The 14,249-nt window shown below is 40.8% G+C and overlaps 1 protein-coding gene across 1 annotated transcript in view; it reads right to left on the bottom strand.

The window, feature by feature from the left end:
* LOC126204123 (odorant receptor Or2-like) overlaps positions 1–5,211 on the bottom strand; it is a 46,428-nt gene extending 41,217 nt beyond the window's left edge. The window contains exons 1-2 of the mRNA XM_049938537.1: positions 4,403–5,211; positions 1,061–1,160 (exon numbers count right to left, since the gene is read on the bottom strand). Of these exons, the coding sequence (XP_049794494.1) occupies positions 1,061–1,160; positions 4,403–5,211 (909 nt within the window). The remainder of the gene's footprint in view (positions 1–1,060; positions 1,161–4,402) is intronic.
* Between the last annotated feature and the right edge of the window lie 9,038 nt (positions 5,212–14,249).

Here is a 14,249-nt window from a genome sequence, read left to right as displayed (position 1 = left end):
GTAATATTGTGTAAAGATCTTTCACCTTTATCGTATTACGTTTCTCAAGCAAATACATTTTCATCGTACTTTGCCTTCCTTCTGAGTTAATGTTCGGTCTGTGGGGCACTTAGCTGTGGGGTCATTAGCACCCGGAGAAAGTCTCAATTTTTACACAGTCCAATGTTTGTACACAGTCCGGTCTAACAACTGTCACGAATGATTGTGATGATGATGACAACACGTACACCATGTGTCCGGGCAAAGAAAATCCCCAACCCGGTCGGGAATGGAACCCGGGACCCCTGATCCACAGACAGCAACGCTAGCCCCTAGACCACGGACTGCGGACGTTACCTTCTTTCTGACAGACGAGACTTGTAGTTGTGTCACCTTCTGTATTATCTTTCTGTATGATAGGCAAAATGTTAGGAAACATGCTGACAGCATAACAGTAAGTGTGAACCGAGGCTGTTGTGATTAGGTGGGACTGATAACGCTTGCCTCAATCAGTGACCTTAACATAATACAGTCACACAGCACCTGCACCACAATAATCATCGTAACCGAGTCATTTCCTGGTGATGAAATCATTTGTGAACGTTTCTGAAATACAATCCAAAACTGCCTATCTTGTCCCATAACTCCTTGCTCTTGAGCTGATCTGATCACTTTTTACAAAGTTCTGCTCGTGCCTTCCGCTCGTGCCACAGTATCGTTCTATGCACAGACCTAATATTTAGACACGGGTGGAAAATTTGACTAAGGGGTGTCTGTAATCAACAAGTATTTCCCACATTTATCTGAAACACCGAATTCGCGTTGTGTTCATACTATAACACCTATGCTGCAATAACAAAATAAAAATTCCGAAAGAAACATCTGGTGTTTCTTTGACAAGCTTTTCTATTATCGATTTTTTCTTGCTATTAAATAACGTCACACAAAATATATATCTAATATCATCATCATTCAGCACCTTATGTAGTAGGCTAACTAAATCAATTAGTAAATACCTTTGAATTGATTAGCTTTTAATGTATATCACTAATACCTTACGGACGTATTTTAATTAACTTACGAATGTTGCTTGAAATAGTCCTAAACATATGACAAGAACGCTGAAAAAGAACTCCGACATGGCGATGGGGCTCATTGTGTCCTGCAGTTGATTGACGAAACTGTAACAGAAGAGAAGAAAACTGTTGTTGCACGGCAGGCAGAATGCTACTCTTATTCTTATTCACTAATCAGCGAACTATCAAGTGTCTTTTTGTTGGAATGTAGCTTATCTATGAAAAAAGATCGCCAAAAATGTAGTAGAATAAATGCAACAATTTGGAGTACAGTGTGCTATTGTTATAGCGTAATCTGTTATTTCCGCACATGGTGGCCCTAATAGGCAAGTGATGTATTAGCTCGTCTATTGCTGTGTTGCTATCGGAAAGATAAGATGTTCAATTCAGTAGCTGTTTCTTTCAACCATTATCCAATGGGAAATCTTGACATGATCGACTGAATCAGCTGCATTCGAGGTCGATGAAAAAAAATGGCCTACCTTCTCCATAACGATCACGAACTCATTGTCACTCCGAGCGAGTTGGTAACTACTTAACATCCTTTAAAAAATAAGAGGAAAAGAGTGACCGCTGTCGCTCCAAACGAAGTCGTAAACGCACTGGCAACAGCGGAAATATTCGAAGATTATAACTTAATATCTCAATGGCAACTGGCCCATTAGCAACGGATATAATCCCAGTGCGAAAGAGATGGGCGGCAAATGCAGCAGTAGATTCGGTTTAAGAATCAGGGCCGAATTTATCAACAGCTGAAATGTAAAAGGACTGACATATGTTCCGTAGTGAACTGATAAATATGGTCACTAACACAGAAAAGCAAATTTTGAATGACAAAATTCCATAAATTGTGGTAAAAGTACTTATCAGGATATGAAGATTCACACGGGTGTTACCGAAAGATTTTCCCACTGCTTCTCTGTAGACATTGACCAACACAAAACACAACTATGTGTCCAGCAGTTTGGTGAATAAACTTGTCTTCATGTTATAACATTTGAGACAGGGACCGGGTCATAGAAATAAATAACGGTTTCAACTACAAATGTTTGTTATAGAACAGAACACTCGAGGCTATAAATAGTGTCTAGCTGTAATGGAATTGAATCAGCTATAAAATAAAAGCCGCCACGAATTGTGCTCAACATCTGTGGCAGAGGTTGATATTTTTTCTCCGTGTACACACTTTAGGAATTAATCGATGAGAGGATACGAGACAAAAAATGTATAAAGAACTTACGTCCGGAAATGCATGGTTTCCATGCTAGAGAACATTTATTCAATCGTGTTTTATTACAGAGAGTGTGGTCTAACATACACCGTAGCACGCAGCCGAAGTTACAGTACGCATGGTTTAGGGTGGTACTGTTCCTCATACGGCAAATCTCTAGCGCGCTCTCCTGCCATAGTCACTGGTAATGTTGTGTGCGATTCCCTTCTCTTTCTGACTCACCTTGTAGTGGAAGTGATGCAGTGTTGTACACAATGGTCCCGTAATCGAATCGAGAGCTTGCCAACACGTCGTTTACTTACGGAAAGGCCAATGGCAATGGGCGGCAGGCAGCAAGATTGTATCAGGAAACTTATCCCCGCCGACAACCATCACAACATTCAATGTTTGCTATAGTGTTTCGCCTTTTGTCAGAGAGTGTCTTTTCAGGAAATCATGAAGAACGTACCCGAAAGGTTGTGACACCAGGTGGAGGAAAATGTGATTAACACACCAGGCAGTTGGCCCGCCAGTACAGGGTAAGCCAGACGACCGTGTAGAATATTCTTCATGGCAAATGTTGCCACCCTAATCACTTATAGCTTGTGCAGGACTTACTAGCAACAGACTTTCCACATCGGGAGCAGTTGTGTCTTTGGTTTCTTCAAGAGGCAACCATGACTCTGGGATTTGTCATCCATCCTATTTACAGATGGGGCCACTTTTACGCCGAGTATGGTATCTTCAACTGTAACTTCAACTTTCATAACAGTCATCTGCGGGATAGTATGCAGAACCCGCATGTTATGGTGATAGCGAATAATCAGCATCGGTGCAGCCGAAATGTATGGGCCGGGATAATTGGCGATCGTATTTTGGGGCTAGTCTTCCTTCCACGTTGCCTAACAGGCCGGAACTATCGGCATTTCTTGCGAGTAACTTTGCCTCCTCTGCTGGAAGACGTTCCATTGATGATTCGAAGGCTTATGTGGCTGCTACATGATGGTGCTCCAGCCTACTTAGCCATTAACGTTGGACGCATCTCAGTCATGTCTTCCCTGGTAAATGGATCGGACGAGGAGGTCCAGTTGCATGGCCTACTCGTTCATCGGACCTCAACCTGTGCGATTTCTGGTTATAGGGCCATCTCACAAGTACCGTTTATATACAGCCCGTTTCATATGTGGAGACACTGGAACAACGTATTTATGCTGTCTTTAACATTGTTCGGATGCAGCTTGGCCGATGTAAGCTTGAGGGACACAACACGCTAAGGCGCGTACAGTCATCCTTTGAGCCACATAGAAACCATTTTCAACACATATTGTAACTCTGGCTGCGTGGTATAGCGCATTTTAGACCGCAGTCTGTGTAACAATGTATGATTGAATAAATGGTCTCTGACGTGAAACCATGTCTTTCCGGACATAAGAAGTTCTTTAGACTTTTTTTGTTTCGTATCCTCTCATGGATCAATCCCTAGAGATACACGGTGAAAAAAATCACCGTACATAATACGGACAAAATGTTTACAGTATCTAAACGACATTTTACACGAATGGAGTTTTTTCCCTGTACCTGGTATACTTCCTAAGTTATGTGTATGTTAAATCTATTTAGATTTCGTTAAATAGAACGATTATTTTCTTTTCGTTAAACGTCTTTACAGAGGTCATCGTGAGAGACATAGACATGACATTTTATTTTATACGTTCGTAATGGTTAACGAACGAAATACATCCAATGTCACAAATTAAAAAAGCGGGGAAATGAGGTAAATAAGAGGTTCAAAACCTAGCTTTGTATTCACGTTTATGCAAACACGATGTATTGGCAGCCTAAGAAATCTGGCTTCATTATTAGTTAAACTATTATTAATCTACTTCAGCGAAGACTTCTGTGCAGCTGTTGAAAAGAGAAACTTGAAAGAAGTATAGAAAATGTCCGTTAAAAACGTAATAATTGTATTAGTATCCCGGATGATAAAAATGTACCTGTTCCTAACAGACAGGAAAATATTCATCCGTTGACATATTATTATTAGTATAAGACCCCACTCTAACGTATCGTACAGTTCGTCATATGGTACGTGTGTCCACATTACATATCTGAAGCAAGAAAGTGTTGCATTACGTACCTTAGAATTTTTTGATGACTTTCGACGCAAAAGCACAAATCATTGTACATTTTATCACCGAATTTTGCAATTGGCCTCTTCTCAGAATGTTCGACCTTCTCCTTGTAAGTATCATACTTCAGGGCCAGAATACGCCTTGCGAGAATATCCAGTTGCGCAGTCACCAGGATCATGGCCGACGCGAAGAGACAGTCCAAGCCGAAGCTTATCTGCGTCGTCCACAATCCTGCCGAGCACTGGGCAAAATACGAGAGGCTGTACAGGTTGGAGTTGTTGTCCCAGGCGTGCTGAGCGAAGGGCAGGCGCCTCGTCTCTGGGTGTGTGTACAGCGGCATGGGGAACCACACGAAGCACTGGGCGAACATGAAGAGCACCAGCGACAGCGTGAGGCGGAAGGCGTGCCTCTGAGAGCTGTCCACGATGGCCGCCATTGGAGACTCCCTGTCGCAGACGTCGCTCTGGATCGAAAGCAGCGCGGCCACGCGGCGAGTTAGCGCATTGTAGCGCCGTCTGTCGCAGTGGAAGAACATCATCTTGATCAGGCCGTTCAAGTGGGAGGCGGTTGACATGATCACTAGCGTCACTTCGTCCATGTCTCCCCAGGCGAAGTAAACGGTCAGCAAGCACTCTGTGACGTTCCACAGGGCTAGAATGTAAACATAGACTGTGTACAGTTGGAATGCGCTGGACTCGTACAGTGGCCAGAGGCCGAACAGCCACAGATGGCGGATGTTCAGCTTGAGGACGGACTGACCGCTTTCTGTCCAGGTCAGAGCCTTTTCCAGGTCTTCTTCCCGCCTCTCGGCCATCTCAGTGGTAACTGGCTTTTAGGTTCCCAAGCAGCCCTTAACTACTCACGCCTGTGTTTTGATTCCGATATGAGTGAAAAGACCTTCTGAACGATTCTGCAGCTCCCTCGTTCTTCGGAAAGCTTATGAACGTTGCTGGTAGAAAGTACCGCAGTTCTGTTAAATTTTTAATAATCGGATAATGCTTCGCTATTCCAGTGTAATTTATTCACGTTGTTTGCCACCTAGTTATGTCCAAGTTATATAATATAAACAAACGTAGGCCATCATTTGAAGTAAATAATGTAAACCTCTCACTTCCTCCATGAAACAATTAATAAACCCGTGAATCGGGAAATGTAAATTTATGTCCCACTGCACTGCGTGACAGCCCGTGTGTTGCTTAGCAGAATCTATTTGACATGCGCGGAGGAGGTTAGCTCGATCGTTATTTAACGTGCTTGCTGCACTTCGGCACTAGAATATTCTAATGTTTGTAGAACATGAAACACACGTGGAAATCGCATTAAGCTTAAAGAGGTACGTAACGTGGAACCAAAACCCCTGCATCGAGTTTTTGAGCTATTACTTGAGACATGTGCCGCGATTTCAGCTGGGTACGTAATGTGAAACAAAAGCCCCTGCATGGAGTTTTTGAGCCATTACTTTAGACATGTGCCGGGAGTTCAAGTGAAGTGCAACTTTCGGTTGCCAATACAACTGAATTCGCCAATACAACTCAACTGCAAATCTGGCGTGTTTGTTAAATATCATACTGATTAAACGTCTAAGTTGAGAGACACGGCACATATAAGAGGAAACAAATATTATTTCAGGATCTCCTTACGAGATATTCTAAATAACGTTTTGGTTCTTGCGACTTGCATTGGATGGTTTTCCTACTAATCTGCCAATGTTTAGAGAGGGCACCTTTCAGTTATTTCCTGAAAATGAGTAGAGAGTACGAGATAAAAATTGCCTGAGTTACAGTGTTCTCATTTGACGAATTTATTAATATCCTCTCTCCTCAAACACATCAACGAAGATGTTTGAAACTTTTTGTTCCGTCAGTCTACTTTTGTAAGGAGTACATAAGAATTTCCATGGAATTTTACGTTGATCTCAATTGGAGTTTAAAGTAATTGACAGGTTTTTCTCTATGCGATCGGTATTCAGGTTGAGGATCTGTTGATGGCTTATTTTATTTGTAGCAAACAGCAAATTAAGCTGCTCGTATTTTCAACATACAATCGACTGATGCATATACAAATAATGTTTGAAATATGTTAACCTCATATGAAGTCCAGAGGATATATCCCGTTGTCGAAGAAAAATATGCGCCTAATTGTGCTTATTGCTGTCTAACAGCAATATTGTGATATAATATAGTTTTTGTGCTTTTTTCTTTGAGTTCTTGTTTTCAGTTTATTTATGTTATTGGCTTTTGTGATTTGTTTTAATTATTCCAACGCTGGCGCAGGTAGAGTTCTTCCTGGCGATGAAATCCGTGAATTAGCCGAAATAGCTTGAGATTGGAGTGAAAGTAATGTTAATGCCGATTTACTGAAGGAAAGAGAATACGATATGCAACATGCACAGTACACCTAAGTGATGGCACTTGGAATACAACAGCTGCCACCACATCCATTCAATGAGCGGCCTGGACCAAAGCATATGCCGCCAATGGGATCTTCTGCAACTGAATATTTCAATTTACTTTTCACTTCAGCGTTACTTCACCGAAATAAATAGCTCAGCTAAGAATTTTGTGTCTAAAAGTGCTACTACTTTGACAAGCCCATATTAAAAATGGACGAATCTCACAATAGCTGAGGTAAGACGTTTTACAGCATGCCTACTGAATATAGGACTCAACAGAAGACGCACAATACTTAAATACTAGAGTACAAAACCATCTCAGGCATTTCTTTTATTTGACAAATTGTATTCTGCTCAGCGATTCAGATACCTTGTGCAATGCTTCATCTTGTTAATTATGAGAAGCACCAGGTCATGCTAATCGTTACACACCACATGAACATATTAGCATTGACGAAGCCCTTGTTGGTACTAAATGTCACACTTTCTTATAACAGTGTTTGTCAAACAATCACCACCACCACTGGAGAGCTAAATTCTGGATGCCTTGTGACTCGATAACACACAATTGTATTGGGATTTATACTTGCATATGTGCTAAAAGTCGAGAAGATAATAATGAAATGGCAAGACGAGGCTTAGGATACTGTGCTTCTCAGCTGTTACTGTGCCTAGGTAATTATTTGAATAAAGTTAATCACATTTTCGTAGTCAACTTCTTCATGTGTGTAGCACTTGCAAAAAGATTCCTCTGTTTAGTTCCCTACATTACTTCACTGAAAGGAAAAACAGAACTTTTTAACTAGACCAATTTAAAAAGCAATATTAAGGTGATACACTGTGGATTAGGTCACGTACTACCTTGTGCATTCCGAGGAAAATGAGTTCAACAAATCCATCCCCTCTTATTATCTGGTGCTGGTGATCAAACATAGAAACGAAATAGTCAGGTAGCCACAAATAATACACGGATACAACCAGTAAACGGGTTGTAATAGACGCTTCTGACATGATGTTGCATGCCTATTTGAATTAAAGGAGAACTTTTCATTACTGGAACAAACTAGCTATCATCATTGTGTCAAGAATGATGGCATACTTAATAAAAGAAAAAAATTTACTCCAGGAATTTATTAATTACTGTATTGGTAAATGAAGCTTTGTTTGTAGAATGGTTACAAGGAAAAATGCGAACAATAATCCAAGTGTACGAATGTATGGTCCCGCAGCGATATATACTGATTAAGTTCTATCGAGCTTCCAGCCGCGCCAAGTCATTTAAAATCCAAGAGCTATCGGCCGAGTAATCCTCGGGTTTATGCGTGCTATGGAACAGCGCCGTGTAGTAAACGAAATACACTTTTGCCTTCGGTACCCAGAGAAATAAGCAGGAACAGCGCATGTTCTGTAAAACGGACGACGTACTGCATTCTCAGAGACAGGCGTTAATACACGGACCGATAAACAGACTAATAGTGCCTCGATAGCGTAATAAAAGAAGGTATTGAGATAAATTGAGGCTGTTGACGTATCGTCAATGAAGATAGCGGCTTGGAACCCGGCCATCGGCAGGATGAAGCCGACGTGGTGGGCATGCAACGAAGTATTACCTTATATGGCACTGGAGGGAGCACCAGTGATGGCACAGAAGGCAGCGCGGCTGTGAAGGGTCGGTAGCAACAATCAAAAGACAGTTACCATTTGACAATGGGCGACGAGCACTCGACCGAAAGCTAGTGGATTTTAAACCACTTGACGCAGCTGGAAGCTTGATAGTTTAGGTTAGTCTAGTTAACGTCAGGTAGCATTTTGTCAAAGATTTGAAAAAACTTCCAGACAGGAGGGAGTCAAGATATTGTGCGTGTACTAGCAAAGGAAGGCGTAACAAGGCATTTACATGTGAATGCTTTCCTAAACACAAATATTAGTTGATACAGAAAACAATTTTTTCTGTCATCTCACTCTGAAATTTGTGTAGCTGTTATGTCCATTAATGAGTTTTCTATTAAGTGTAGTGTTAATTACAACTGTTCTTGTGATCGTCAACCCGAATATTGTTTGGTGCACATCTCAACGCTACTCTATCCTGTAGAAGCCCCTTCATCTTCGACTAACTATGGCAACCTACAGCCTTCTGAATCTCCTTACTATTCTCTTCTCTTGATTTCCTCTGCAATCCCCCTCTCCCCACCGTTCCCCTCAACTTCCCATTACACGGAATCGACGATTCCTTCATATCTCACAATGCGTCCTAATAACCGATCCAGATCTTATACTACGAATTTAAAGTCTCTCCAGTACCTCCTCATTGGCTACGCCATGTATTCATCTAATCTTCAGCATAAAACTGTAGCATCACAATTCAAAACTTTCTCTTCTTTTCTTCAAAAAATGGTTCAAATGGCTCTGAGCACTATGGGACTCAACATCTTAGGTCATAAGTCCCCTAGAACTTAGAACTACTTAAACCTAACTAACCTAAGGACATCACACACACCCATGCCCGAGGCAGGATTCGAACCTGCGACCGTAGCAGTCCCGCGGTTCCGGACTGCAGCGCCAGAACCGCTAGACCACCGCGGCCGGCCTTCTTTTCTTGTCTGAATTGCTTATCGTCGACATCTCACTTCCATAGACGGCTACACTCCAGATAAATGCCTTCCGAAGAGGCTTCCTAACATATTAATTTATATTCGGTATTAACAAATTTCTTTTAATCAGATACTCTTTCCTTGACATTGCTTTTCATCTTAAATCCTCTCTACATTCGCTATGGTGCATTAGTTTTAATATTCAAATAGCAAAACTCATCTGCAAATTATAGTGTCTCATTTCATAACTAAACTCCCTCAGAACCGTCTAACTTAATTTGACCACATTCGATTACATTTATTTGGGTTTTGTTGACGTTCATCCTATATTCTCCCCTCAAGGCAGGGTCCATTCCGTTCAAACGCACTTCCAAGGTCTTTTTACCCCTGCTGGCTGGAATACCACACCCTCTAAATTTCTGCTGCCTTCAGAAATTTAGAGGATGCATTCAAGTCAAAACTGTCGAAAGCATTCTCCAAATCTACAAATGCCATATTTTTAGCACTCACCACACAAAATGTCTGAATGCAGAAAGGTTAATGTAATATCTGTCCCCACCTTAGTTATACTGATGACAGTGTATCTGCTTCAGATAAATTTAAAAGTATGGAAGTATTTATTAGAGAATTTTGTGTTTGGTACGGAAAGTAAATAAACTAAAACAAAGCTGCAGACAATGAGCGCACTGAAAATAAATTCATATAAGTAAACAACGCAATTTTAGAAGGATATGAAGATTTTTGTGTTTAAACTAGAGTGAAAACATTACTGTATGGATCGGAAAAGAAAGAAATACTAGTGCAAAAGTAGTTTAGAAAGCTGTTGCCAAAAAGAAAAACTCTACTTTCAGTCAACAATCTGGTTTGATGAGACCTGCCGCTAATTACTATGTTGTGCCAACTTTTCATTTCAGAGTAGCAATCTCCGCCTCAGTTATTTGCTGGATGTATTCCAATCTTTGTCTTTCTCCACAGTTTTTACCCTCTATAGCTCCCTTTTCTACCAAGGAAGTTATTCTGTGATCTCTTAACACATGTAATAATCATCCTGTCGCTTCTTCTTGTGAGTGTTTTCCTTCGATTCCTTTCCTCGCCGATTTAGCGAAGAATCTCATCATTCCTTAACGTATCAATCCACCTAATTATCAACATTCTTCATTAGCACCACATCTCAAATTATTCGATTCTCTTCTGTTCCGGTTTTTCCGAGTCCACGTTCCACTACAACGCTTCCTCAAATTAAGGCATACGTTTGACGCTAGCAGTCTCCTCTTGGCCAGGCATACCCTTTTTTGATAGTGCTAGTCTCTTCTTTTACGTCCTTGTTGCTCCGTCCATCACCGGTCACACTACCTCGTAGGAAACAAATGCTTAGCTTTGTCTACTTCGTGATCTCCAATTCTTATGTTAAGTTACTCGCTGTACTCTTTTTTGCTACTTCACATTACTTTCATCTTGCTTCCATATACTCTAAGATTAGTGTTCATTAGACTCTTCATTCCACTCCGGAATTTCACTGAGCATAACAATATCATCAGCAAATCTTATCACTGATGTCTTTCAACCTCGAAATTTAATCGCATCCTTGAAGTTTTTCTTCTTTTCCGTCATTTTTATTCCTTCTTCGCTGTACAGATTACACAGTAGGGACGAATTATTCTTGTTAGTAAACTGGATGCATGATCTGTTAAGGTGATCGTGTGATAATAACTGCAATTGTGGGCTCTTGCTTTCTAAATGGAGTTTTATAAGCGAGTATGCCGAAGTGTCTGAAACGGAACGTTTGAAGTCAGTGTGTATGGTGATAGAACTAAACTGTCATAATTTACTATTAACCCGCCTGAATTGTGAAATAGTATTCATTAAATTACATGTAATCCCTTCTCATAGCTAATCACAGCAATATCAACATCAATTCCGATATTCTGTAATTTACCTACAATCATCTCTGTTGCTAGTATCGTAGTTACAAAGGAGACCAATTCATGGGAATTTCATTCTTCAAAATCCCATTATGTATCGGAGAAAACGTAATGTTCAAAACTTAGGATTTATCTCCTTTGGACAGTAAACCAGCTGCTGTCTGATGTAGATGATAGTGTTGTAATACGAAACTGTCGTACCTGGCTGACGGAGCGCTCTAGCTTGACACATCTGAGAGGTGTCTTGGAGAAACTAATTTAAAACTGATTCTAGTGTAAGAACTATGCTCTATTTCTGCCGGAACCCAACGACATAGGAGCACATCAGAAAATATGTGCATTAGTAAAAGAAAGAACTGAGTCTTAGAAAATTGTTAACTACACGTCATGTCTTTGATGTCAAGAGACACTTTTACGTAGCAAAATTACATATATTACAGCAAGAAAAATGAAATTGCAAACAAAGCTCGTCATAAACACATCTTTAAGATTCCATTTATTTCACCAACTATTCTAAATGCCCTCCGACTACCGTAATACACGTTTTTTGACGTTGATGAGAGGACTTTCAAGAGACTGAAGATTCTATACAATTCCAAATGTTCCAAAAAGGTGTTTCTTTTGTCTCCTTGTGTTGTCGGAACTCGTATGTAGACTTCTTCTTTTAGTTTGTACCAGGGAAAACGGTCTCGAGGCGTCAAATCAGGCGAACGTGCTGGCGAATTGGTAACGCCTGCACATCTGGAAGGAACCGGGCATACATCGTGTTGTTATGACGTAGAGCCACTTCCTCCTTAATACAAATAAAAGCAGATGCATCATGAATGAATTATCTGAATGCGACTGATATCGGTGGAGGTGATGTACAAGTAGAGACAAACAAGTTATTATAATTTCAGAAATATTGGAAAAGTCAACAGGGCGTTCATCAACCTCTGGCCCTATGCAAGCAGTAATTCGGCTTCGCATTGACTGATACTGTTATTAGATGTACTCCTGAGGGATATCGTGCCAAAATATGTCCAATTGATGCGTCAGAGTGTCAAAATCGCGAGCTGGTTTTTGGTCCGTGCCCATAATGCTCCACGTGTTCTAAATTGGGGATAGATGCAGCGACTTTGCTGGCCTATTCTAAAACTTCTGTCACCTATCTGAGGGATGGGGCGGGGGCGAGGACCTACATCTACATCTACATGAAGATGTTTCAGTGACTGCCATCCCATCTCGCGTATCATATCAGTGACACTCTCACCCCTACTGCGCCATAACACGAAACGAGCTGCCCTTCTTTGAACTTTTTCGATCTTCTCCGTCAAACCTACCAGGTAAGTATCACACACCGCGCAGCAATATTCCAGCAGGGGACGGACAAGTGTAATGTAGGCTGTCTCTTTAGTGGGTTTGTCGCATCTTCTAAGTGTTCTGCCAACAAAACTCAGTCTTTGTTTCGCCTTCCCCATCATATTCTCTATGTGGTCTTTCCAATTTAAGTTGCTCGTAACTGTAATTCCTAGGTATTGAGTCGAATTGACAGCCCTTAGATTTGTGCGATTTATCGTATACCCAAACTTTATCTAATTTCTTTTAGTACACAAGTGGATGACCTCGCACTTTTCTTTGTTTAGTGCCAAATGCCACTTTTCGCACCATATAGAAATTCTCTCTAGATCATTTTATAATGGGAATTGATCGTCTGATGATTTTACTAGACGGTAAATTACAGTGTCATCGGGAAACAGTCTAGATCATTTATGTAAATCAAGAACAGCAGAGGGCCTATGACACTACCTTGCCGAACGCCATATATCACCTCTGTTCTACTCGATGATCTACCGTGTATCATTACGAACTGTGACCTCTCTGAGAGGAAATCACGAATCCAGTCACAGAACTGAGACGATACTCTATATGCACGTAATTTGATTAATAGTTGCTTGTGAGTAACGGTATCAAAAGGAGGGGATGGGATCTATAAGAGAAAGATCTTGCGTTTCAGAGTGGGTCAGTGTAATCCTACTTTTTTGTTCAAGATCTGGAAAACTGTTATCACTCTTTATGGACTGCTCTGTGCAACTGCTCTGTTTTCAGTTGTATGCATTTATTTAAAGTTGTAAGTCTCCCTTAAGGGTTGCCTCAGCGTGAGAAAATATTTTTAAATTCACTTTTGGAGGCATATCAATATAAAAATTTTCATTTGAATCCCTTCTTTAAGAATGATTGAGTGTGGCTTTTATCCATGATTTTGGAAAGGATTGTTATACATCTTTCACAGGAGGTCAGTCTTAATTTAGCCCTTCGCAACCATTAGTTTAAATCAAAGCTAATGTTCCTCTCGCGCTATTGTTATTGGTTGTGTTAAGGTTAGGGATAAATCTCGATCAACTACAACCATATAATTTATTCATTAGTAGAATTGCCTGTATAATTATCTTGGCCGAATGTATCTGAGTAACATTCCTGAAGTTACTCCATGGGTAGTCTGGCACCTAAGCCAAGTAAGGGGACTGGCGCATGGCCGACATGTCATATATTGTTCTTGATATGGTAAGGAACTTGCCTTCCAATCTGAACTATGAGTACAATTATGGATGTACGTGCATGTACTTTTCAAGTACCTGAAGTTTTTCCAGGTTTTATTGAACTACAGCTTTTTAGTTAAATTCTGTTTAAGTAAGATCTGTTTAAACATTGGCTTGGAGTCTGTTTCTGGGCGCTATGGGACTTAACATCTGAGCTCATGAGTCCCCCAGAAATTAGAACTACTTAAACCTAACTAGCCTAATGACATCACACACATTCATTCCCGAGGCATGATTTGAACCTGCGACCGTAGCGGTCGCGCGGTTCCAGACTGAAGCGTCTAGAACCTCTCGGTCAAAAAGGCCGGAGCTTGGAGTCTGCTTAGCCATTCAAATTGTTGAGCATACCTCTAGAATCAAATTTTCTT

Source organism: Schistocerca nitens, chromosome 9 (genome assembly GCF_023898315.1).
Source record: "Schistocerca nitens isolate TAMUIC-IGC-003100 chromosome 9, iqSchNite1.1, whole genome shotgun sequence".
Lineage (NCBI taxonomy): Eukaryota > Metazoa > Arthropoda > Insecta > Orthoptera > Acrididae > Schistocerca > Schistocerca nitens.
Note: the sequence above shows the minus strand (reverse complement) of the source record. Positions and strands in the feature narration are given on the sequence as shown.